The sequence below is a fragment of the Pecten maximus genome, chromosome 2 (genome assembly GCF_902652985.1).
Source record: "Pecten maximus chromosome 2, xPecMax1.1, whole genome shotgun sequence".
In the NCBI taxonomy this organism is placed as follows: domain Eukaryota; kingdom Metazoa; phylum Mollusca; class Bivalvia; order Pectinida; family Pectinidae; genus Pecten; species Pecten maximus.
The window spans coordinates 34024526-34035659 of NC_047016.1; the positions used below are offsets into that span (position 1 = coordinate 34024526).

Sequence of the window (11134 nt, forward strand, 5' to 3'; positions counted from 1 at the left end):
AATTGTTTAAAAGGTATTTTTGAAATGCTTTTATGCTTTATTGATAACCACCGACGTGGTCGAAACTAAACCTAGGCAAACTCTTTAAAGGGAAACTTTTCCTTTACCAGTCTGTCTGATATGTTATCCTGTTGAATCATCAATGCAAGGACGAGCCAATGAGTTATCATATATTAACAACATCAACCGGAAGCAACATATCTAGGATCTGTAACAGGTGATTTTATCCCATTGCATACCCTGTGACACCTACAAATATAAAAATATTGTTATCCGCCTATACCACAACGTGTAAATAATGGTATACTCTTAATATATTAATGAGAATAGCTATCATTTCCTAATGCCCTCAATCAAAGGTGAAAATGTCCAACAGGATGTCCTCAGGTACATTTACGTCAAGATTGTAATGGTTTTCTGCCTACATGTTTCCGCCAATTGCTAGGTTTCACGGACTATATTCAGTATTCTTTGAGAGATGTGTTGTTAAGGATTCCTCATTGTAGATGATATACTTATCAATAATAGCCAAATATCGGTCAATAGTTACTACGAGCTTTTCGTAATTTCATTAAAAGCAGTTGCAATGCTGAGTATTTACAGTGTGTATACTGTATATATACATATTCTTTCAAATATGCAAATATTGAGCATGAATATAGACAAATTCAATATTAAAATTAATCAAATGTATTGAATGAAGGGGCATGTTACACCTCAACATCTAGATGTTAATATTTTGACTTATTTTGATTTTTTTTAATTTCCTCACTCGCTTCCTAGGTATCAACACTTTAGGATCTTTACATCACTGACGAGTCCTAGATGGACAAGCAGCTGTATGATACAGTTCATTGTGACTCTCCTGTATTCAACTCTCAAAGTATTGAAAAGAGCTAGAATTTTGTGTGTCTTTTGTAACTTTTAAATTCAACTGGTCCATTATGTTTCCAGTTTGTAAAATTCTGGTTCTTTAATTGCAATGTGGTTATTTGTCTCCAACTACGATACAGAGTAGTTACCTTGACGTACCAAACAATGGACGTACTTAAATCTGACATGATGTTCTCTTATCTGTTCATTATGCCCACACACGTTAGATAAACATCAAAGCTCTCCGTCGATATGGAGGGTGTCAACGTCAAATCTGTCCGCGTTCGTCGTGAGGGATCGTATGTCACTATATATACCTCGTCTCAACACCTCAGGGGACTCAGTTGATAGCTAGCGCGTGCAACACGTCATTACACTACCAAATATCCAGATTATTACAACAGCGGTTAATCAGTGCATTGCGATATGGGTGTGTTTTCATGTTAAATACTAACTGTAATCGGTAATACTTTACACAAGTATACTGCATTTCCTACCTACTATCATTGCGAACCAGAAGAAATTACCCAACTCACGTTAAAGTGATTCACTGAACTTTCAGCGTTCACCAAGCTGTGCTTATATAAAAGTATGCAAGTAAGTATCGTTTTATTCTGAATTTCTCTATAGAATTGATCAGCAATTTAATAGACATTTGCTCTATTAATAACAATAAAATAATATGACATGTTGTATAAGATGCAATGCGTAAGCATATCAGCTTCTGTATGTTATAATTTATAGTAGATTTTGAATCATTTGAGTTACATTTACATGCAGTGAATTAGTAATTCATTCACATATCACCTTTACATTACGCAAGTCCTTGTAACAAGACGTGCGATATAATAATGACAAAACCGTTGAAGTATTATGCTGAGCAAATTGATTCTTTTTATTTCGTAATTGATATTTCGTCTTAAATGCTATGATATAAAATAAGCATTTAAATCATATAAACTGTGTCACGCTATGGAAATCAAGATTTTGTAATTAAGTATTTTACTAGATCAATCAATCAATGTTATTATGAATAATGAATATTACGTATTTCGCAAAGTTAGCAACACCGCTCACTTAACCTATCTCCGATATCACGTACAGGTCGATGCTGTCACCTTTTTTCATGCATATTCCTGATGTTTATTCTTTGATACGATGCATTCTTACAATGACCAAACAGCTAATCATCCAGCTGATTTTCTCTTGTACAGTTTGTTTTCTACATTTGTATATACATATTGTTTGTTTTTTACATTTGTATTTTTCTAACTAAACAAGAAATATTGTTTGTTTTTTAGAAATACATATATGTATTCCCGATTATTTTTTTACGTGTTACATAACTTGAGTTTGTTAACAATTTATTTAAAAAAAAACCCATATTTTTCTCGTTTTTCATCACTTGAGTTTGTTGACAATTTATTTTTATATTCAAAACGAGCTATGATGAACAGGAAGAGAAATCAGGAAAAAAATACAATTCCGGAAGTTGCTGAATTCCTTTATAATGCAATATCCTGACCAGAGACGTTTATAAATAACGCATGAGTTTTTACGATGGGTTTAGCTTGCATGTTTGTATGAACCACATGACAGATTCGTGATTAACGGCCAACATCAAAATATTATTTCAAAACATTTAAAACTTAGTCGTTATGTTCGATTTCATAAATTCTACACGTTTATGATAGCAGCGAAATTGTCGTTTAAAATGATGATTAGCACTTTTTTGACGTTAAACAAAATGCCGGATGACAAAAGGCAAGAGAAAAAAAATATTTTCGCAATTTCTTCGACGTTTCATTGATCCCTCTTTCGTAAACACTAGGAAATACAAGCGGGCTGAACTTATCAGCGGTTTCTTTATTCGTTATTGGGGATTCGAATAACGAATCCGCTGCTGAAATAACAAATCCGCTGCCAGCAGCGGATTTGGGATTCAGTATTTTATGATTAAATGCTGTTTCTTTTTATTGACATTTTGACGTTTGAATTCAGATAACAAATCCGCTGCAGCACTGGATTGGGGATTCAGTTACATCTAAGTCTTTTTCTGATAATATGTGATTGGTGATTCGAATAACGAATCCGCTGTCAGCAGTGGATTTGGGATTCAATTACCTATGTTTTATTAGTATTTTTCTGATAAACTATGATTGGAGATTCAATTTTACATTTTGATTTTGTGATTCAAATAACGAATTTGCTACCAATAGCGTATTGTGGATTCAGTTCTTGATGTTTAATTGACGTATTCTTAATTCATATCCCCAATCATATATTATAAGACAAAATACTTAGATGTAACTGAATCCCCAATCCACTGCTGCAGCGGATTTGTTATTTGAATCCAATCGTCAAAATGGCAATTAAAAGAAATATCATTTAGAACTGAATCCACAATACGGTATTGGCAGCAAATTCGTTATTCGAATCACAAAATAAAAATGTAAAATCGAATCTCCAATCATAGTTTATCAGAAAAATACTAATAAAACATAGGTAATTGAATCCCGAATCCACTGCCTGTATTCGTATCCCCAATAACGAATAACGAATCCGCTGCTAACTTCGGCCCGCTGGAAATACATGTACCAGAGAAAGTAGAATATGAAAAATCTGTGAGAAGCATGTATATGAAGGAAATATTCCTAAACAAAGGTTTTCTAGTCGAGTTGTGAGCACACGTGTAATGTGTCCATCGATACACAAGCCATCATTGCGTGTGAATTGTATCAACACACTTCATTAATTCACATTATAGTATCATATAGTAATTGAGAATCTATTATGGTAGCCGTCGGGAAGGAAAGAATATGATTTAAGATATTTGGAAATTTTAAAATGAGTGTCTTTTTGCTTCGTGCCTTGTATTTCAAGCTAATGACTTAATGTTTGTTGGATATTAAAAGGCGGATTATTCTGAAATTTGATAAATTCAATTATCTACTCCATCAATGTTCTCACGCTCATTTGTAGACAGTTCTTTGAAAGGATGGACTTTCTAATTATAATTAAACGATGACAAGGTTTTTCTCCTCTTCTTTTTAAGATGAATAACCTGTTCAACTTGAGTGTCGGAACGGCAATATGTCTGCTTGCCCTATGTACCACGTTGGAAGCTTTTCCTTATGCACATATGTGTTCAGACTGCTTACCCAATGATGAAGAATGCATACTCAAATGCTCCATTCAGGAACAGGAAACGAACAGCCTTAATTCCATGTTACAAGCAGCGACGACGCAGAAACGATATCAGCACCAGTTAAGGTTCGGAAAACGCGATTCATATGGAATTACCGGTCAGAAGGATATTCTAGAGGAGTCATTTCGCCCGCAGCTACGGTTTGGAAAGCGATCATATTTGCAGTCGAAACGCAGATTTATGTCACATATTCGATTTGGAAAACGAGACCAGTTCGATTTCAGATCACGACACCCACACGGAAGATTTGAACGAGACCCGGAGGAACAGCTCGCATCCCTGAACACACCGAGAACCGACTCTGGAGTTTTAGAATTGCCAGCTGTTTTTTGCGGCAGAAGACAAGAAAAAAGATTTCGACCACAAGGTCGTTTTGGAAAACGATTTGATCTTAGGAGGGAAACATTAAACGAAGACACTGACTTACCATTATATACAGGTAAAGCTATTATCGACGACACAAACGACAAACTGTATATATTGCTTTAAAATAAAATATCAGAAAATAAATCTGTATTTACAGATATCTAACGAAGTATTCCCTAAATGTTGTATTTTCTCTTTATTCATCTCTTTCGTTTTCTCAAAAACATCATACTTTAATTTCTGATATATCGCATGCAGTACTTTGCTAAATTGTGGTTAGATGTTATGTTCCTGGAAATTAAACGAACTTCACCTACATCTCCCCTTACTTGTTATTTACCGGTCCATACATGTATATGTCCATATATCCACATTTAATTCAGAATATAAATCAATCCTTAGAATGCATTGTAGTTTATTAGTATCATGCTATGTTAATTGGTGTAACCGTGTATGAATCTAGGAATACAATACAACATTACAACATTAGTGATACTGTATACGGACATATTTTAGCGGTGATGTTATTTTAGGGTTTTACGCGATGGAAGCATTGCACTGATGTTTGAGTGCGCTAAAATGAGTACGTTTACAGTAGTTAAATGTCTCGCATCATAACTATGTTCAATTGTGACAATTGCGATTTCTAGGAGTATTCACGTTCCAAAATAATCTTATATTGTATTAAATGAAACATGCATCTTTTTTTTCTGGAGTGATCATGTTATTCGAATACTATTGGTTCCGATGAGCTTGAGAGCTGCATAGAAGAGGGGATTTGTTTATCACTGGAAAATTACGGGAAATTAAATAATCCAGTTTCTTACCCAGTATATATTAACAGAATCTACGCAAAAATCTTAAAATATCTTCGATAATCAATTTGAAAATTATTGACGGAACTTTCGTTCATTGCATATACCCAGCTGGCTACACAATTTGTTTGCATCTGAAGATGAGTGCTGCTAGCTATCTGGTGAAGCGTACTGTCTTTTTTTTTTTATTTGTTATGTGTTTTTAGCCTTTTTCCTAGCTTGCACTCGAATGCTAGATGCATGTAGATATAACAGTATTACAACCATTTACCATATAACGCATATTCAGTAGATTAATACACTATATTTACAACATTTTACAATACATATATAAAGCTCAATGTAGTATGGAAAGAAGATACATGCATTTTAATGTCAATATGTATATTACGCACCTACCATGCAAGTCGTTAATCTTTAAATGCATATATAATCACATTGTGTTAACAGGAAATATACCTTGAATGTCTCAACTGCAGTTTTGAGCGGGGAATCAGTTGTCGTCATTTCAGTCGGTAAATCAAACAGTTGGGTTGTTATTGTTTTCAGCGTATACATAGTATGAGAAATGACAAACCCGGTGTGGATATATACACGACTGCGAGTGCCGTTGAGGCTGAATTGGTGCTTGAAACATTAATTTGCCCGACAGGCAGCTGAATAAATAGCGTGGACACATTACATGCTTCGTTTTAAGCGCCAATGTTAATTTCAATACCGGGACGTTCATACATTTGTTTAACATGCTTCACGATCGCTCTTCACATGCAGTGATCATACCCAACAAAGCGAACAATGCACACTGACAAAACCACTTACAAAGTGTTGATATTTAATCGATTTCACGGGGCAGTACATAACCTATCATGTGTAAAAGCATATGCGAGTTTGCTAGACAATGTAACTACATGTACGAATGAAAAACAATTATATGGTGATAAAGCTGTAGACAATTCATAAAAGAAAAGACATTTTTATTAATACATTTTGTATGTACATACAAGATAACAGATGTATGTATATAGCATTTGGAGCAAAATAAGATATAACTATTTTAATTGCTTATTTCGAATTATTACGTTTAAGTTATTGATACATGTTCATTTATTATATGACCTAAATTACATTTTCTGTATTGGCATTTACAGCACTTGATATTAATGTTGTCAATTCTAGATGGAATTCATATTGATTATGGAAGTTAACATTTCCATTCGGTTAAAATACAATGTTGTCGTTGTATAAAACATAAAGTAAATTGTCGGAAATCAAAATTTCGTTTATGAAATATCAAAATCATGCATATGCCTTTAATGATTAGAACAAAAATCTTAACAGTAGATTCAGTGGCATTAAAAGATATAACGACTACATCATAAATGACGAAGACCACATTATATTAATCAGGAAATGACACCTGATATGGACATCATGTGAATGTTGCTGTATAGTTACAATACAAAAGAGAAGTATAACAAATCAGAGGAGTAACTGAAGGGAACAAATACGGAAATATGAAATCAAATTTTTACCGCCGTGTCCTTTAAAAGTGAATTTATATAAAATCAATATTTAAAAAAAGATAAACCTCAGTCACTACTTCCCTGTTCTAATGAAATATTGTCGTATTCAGAACAGACCTGACACGATCCACGTCAATGTTACTATAAAACGAGCGGATACATTGTTATTGCTTCCTAACTTTGACAGATAAGATCGTTTATCCCTGGTAAAGTCGTACATCTTAGCACGTGCAGTGCGTGCCATGTGACGGAAGACGGAACTGACGATAGTTATCTAAGGTTAATGGTCACCACGAGAACAGACTGAAGGGTATAACCTGATAACAGGTATACCTAAGATGTATTGCCATGTTTCCAGACTCATCTCATATTCTGTGTCTGGATGGGTTACCTTGAAGGACAATATTTTTTATACAGGCCTATAATTTATGTTATTTTCGACATGTTGATGAAACGGTATGTTTTCATCGCTTCATTCTGCAGATGTCATTTTAAGTATCAGCGACATTTATTTAAAGGGTATATATATTTTTTGTGCTGGGAAATGTCATAAGCTGATGGAAAACGGAATCAAGCTTCATTGTTGAAGAAACACCTCCTCACCCGAACATATTTTTTCTGACATATATCTCCATCTGGAGAATCAGACCATTTTGTCTACATTTGTCACACAAAATAAATAAGACTAATGAAACACATTGGTAATATCGAAATAAATAGTTATGTAACACGTAAATTAATCTCGAAACAAGATGTGCATGGGGAATAAATCCTTAAGATTTAAACCTTTTATATGCATTTTAAAAGGTCGCTCCGAAATCAAATACAATTTTATGTAAATAGTAAATTTCGCATTTACAACATAGCATAACTATATATGTATATAGATGTGTTTACTAGTAGTAAAGGCGTGTAATCAGGCTCTAAATCCATAGCAATATTCCATCATTCCGATCATAATTCCGTCTAGAATAGCACTTAAATCTGAAAGCTGTAACGATAAGTAAACATCTATAATATCAGTCCAAAGTTCAATCTGGAGTCATCATTTGCAAAACAACAATTCACAAATAAGCAATTTGAGTACAACCGTACTACAACGTGTTGCAAAACACTCATATATGGAACGCCATAGCTGTCATACTATATATAAATTGATATTTTCATTATATTAAGGAAAATCTTCATTGCATAATTTCATATTGTCATTTTGTAATACATCATCAACCGCTCTCATTTCTATTGATTCGGAGTTTTGATCAAGGTCATTGGAATTTTTCCCTATAGACCAGGCTAGTATTTACATCTTTTTTTATAACACACTAAAAACCCAAGGGGGAGGGGGTTCTAAAATGTTCGGGTGCTAAAATGTAGTCCCCGGACTTGATGTCATTTCGGTGCACCTATGTGGGATAGATATATGGGACAAATGTATCTTACATAGATTAAAATAATATTTCTTATTCGTTGGTGTTAATTACATAATTATATATTTCTGTACTGTCTGACGAGGAGTATACGTGCCAGTTCATGTTACATTGTACGATTTTAAGTGAAAGTGATTTACATAATAATCCTTCTCTATATGCCATAGCGTTTACTGATCCCCTTTTCACTGTTATACAAATGTACGATATATAAATATATATATGTACATTTATATTTAGTTTCTGCACAATGGCAATATGGTACATGTATCAATTAAACGTTTGAAAAATAATAGCTAACTCGAAGGTTGTAATCCCTGTATACAATGTATCCACCTATATTCATTGTATATCATTGATTGATATCGTCCATTCCTGCACATCGTTTTCATTATAATTGGTAAATGGTCTTAAACATAGGTTCATTTTATATCTTCAATAGGCAATCTGCAGTCTACATCCAAAGTAGGGATACCACGTGCGTTTGATGACACGAACGATTTACGTATTCAATTACATGACAAGTAGTCAATGTAACGGTGGAACCTGACAGGATACAGGTGAGATGCTACTATTAAACCTCAGCCTTGACATTCTATTGTTGGAGTATTCTTGAACTTTCTCTTACTTAATAGATTTACATTTTGATAATATTTCACCCTGTAAATACAATTATTAATTAATCACATATATCTGCCAAAAATCTGACAAGAATTCTTTTGTGAAGAACAAACATCACGAGATCCTGAAAATGTAGACTTGTTATCGATTTGTAGCATAATTGTGTGCGCTTCAGAATGCACGACTATTAAACAAAAATTGTATTGCATTTGGAAAATCCTATCATATTTAATTTCAACCATCGCATCTGCATCCTTTAAATTTACCCTACACGGGATTTGCCTTTTATTACAGAATCATTTTTGGGACAACCACACATAATGAGGATACTTCGCTATTGTTTGCGGCCTACCTGTCAACAGCTGCAACACTTTGTGCTGAAGAAACGCTCCTTTTACATTAGAAGTTTTCAAATTATTGTATAAAGATATAGGTTTGAATCTAACGGGACGTAACTAATTCGTTAATTGTATAAAGCCTTCTCTTCTGTGCCGTCGTGTTCAGCTGAATTAAACAAGCAAGCATATCATTGTAATAACGAGAAACAAAGCGAAATTACCTCTGTCTCAGAGGTGAAGAACAAAGCATAAGTGACCATCACAATCAATGTAAACATACAGAACGTCAATGGAATATTGACCAAACACAAATACAATGAAGAGTGAATGTAACATTAGCGTTACAGATGTTCTTATAGCATATGGATATCATTTCAGTGTTCCATCTATAATGAACCTCTGACTGTTGGCTGATACTTAACAATGTATGTAACCATACATGCTGGTAAAGGCATACGTGATACGCACTAAAAATACGTTAATGATTTATACAAAGTCATGGATTTCTGAAGTCAGATTATCACTTAGCACAATCAAAAAACATTTTAAGGCGGTTTCTCGCGATAAGAGGCTATGAGTCAAGACTGATCAATGAAATTAGCATTCCCTTCGATGCGTCACATTCATTAATCAAACTTCAATACATCTTATGAAGTGGTTTTAGCGGTAAGGTGTGGCACAAAGTTATAACCCAACAAACTACGTGTAAACTATTTTTCGTGCCGTCATCTCCAGTTATGTTAAACAACCAAGCAAGAACATGATCGTAATATGGAAAAAAAAACGGTGGCTGATTTTGGCCATATCGCACTGTTCTTGTCCTCCAAGCGAAGATGGATTGTGTGACAGAGCGCTTGCGAAGAACACAGCGCTCTGTCGCTCTTCGCTTTGTTGGGGCGCTAACACGACAGTACGTCAAGGTCCAAATCAGTCACCTTACTAGAGTTCAACACATGGAACATTTGATTGCAAAAAACATGTTTCATAATCTTTGATTGGTAACTTAGTATGTAAATTCAATTAACGTTTTTGGAACTTGTGACTAGTATGAACCGCTGTCTTTTATAATGCTGTTTTTCATGTGTATGAGTGTTAGCCTTGAATCAGATGTTTGATGTTTGTGTTGATAATTTTCTTCCGTTATTCACAATCAAGATAGCACGAAACTTCAATATAATTCAATGATCTTTACTCTTTGTTTGTTTGTCTGTTAACGTATTTTCATCTGATGTGTTGATAACATTGTTTTGTTAACAATTGAAATACTTTTTTTCAACATAATTATCCATTGCTTTAACGATACAATATCAATGTAACAACACTGTCACACCCGTGGTGTCTCACAGTAATGTTGATCAGTGATGAGCGATATAACAAAGAGATACTAGTATAGGTTGTAATATTCACTGACTTCTGGTTTAATACTTGAAAATCTTAAAACATCGTATGAAACAACTCGCTGTATTGATTAATGGGACATGTGTTCAGGCTGTCAGAAAGAAATAGTTTTGTAATGCCGTCATAATTTACTTTTTATAATAAACTAAATAAGTACTGGTATTTACACATTAGATTGTCTGATTACATGTATAATAGCACGTCTGAGGTGACAGTTTTTTTTGTGAATGACACAGTTTCTCGGAAAACATTGCTTCGAGGGTTGTTACACCTATACATATTGTTTATGAAAAATATGCTACATATGTATTTGCGCCTTTTAGGGAGAATAAAGAACGGCATACCTCGATTAAATGTTGCTTGTATATTTTGTAGTGTATACCTTCAGACGTCTTAACCAGACAGTATTGCTCTTAGTAATTTGTTATTATGACAGAGATATATTCACTTGATATTATAAAGCCCATTTATGCATCTACACACTTACAAGAAACAACTCAACAACAACTGTATTTGAATGAATGCCACCCTCACAGAGGGTGACAACATATTTATTAATTATGAA

At 33.9% G+C, this 11134-nt stretch overlaps 1 protein-coding gene across 1 annotated transcript; it reads left to right on the plus strand.

Annotated features, from left to right (window-relative positions):
• Positions 1–1203: 1203 nt before the first annotated feature.
• On the plus strand, positions 1204–10918 carry LOC117321869. The gene is made up of 4 exons (XM_033876469.1): positions 1204–1470; positions 3929–4520; positions 8655–8772; positions 9128–10918. The coding sequence occupies exons 1-3, from the start codon at positions 1465–1467 to the stop codon at positions 8738–8740; spliced, it is 684 nt and encodes a 227-aa protein (XP_033732360.1). The 5' UTR covers positions 1204–1464; the 3' UTR covers positions 8741–8772; positions 9128–10918.
• Positions 10919–11134: the final 216 nt, after the last annotated feature.

Bases quoted from the DNA above. Each gene is read 5' to 3' on its own strand.
- LOC117321869 (XM_033876469.1), top strand. The intron at 4,521-8,654 runs GTAAAGCTATTA...TATCTTCAATAG, and splicing joins TGACTTACCATTATATACAG to GCAATCTGCAGTCTACATCC.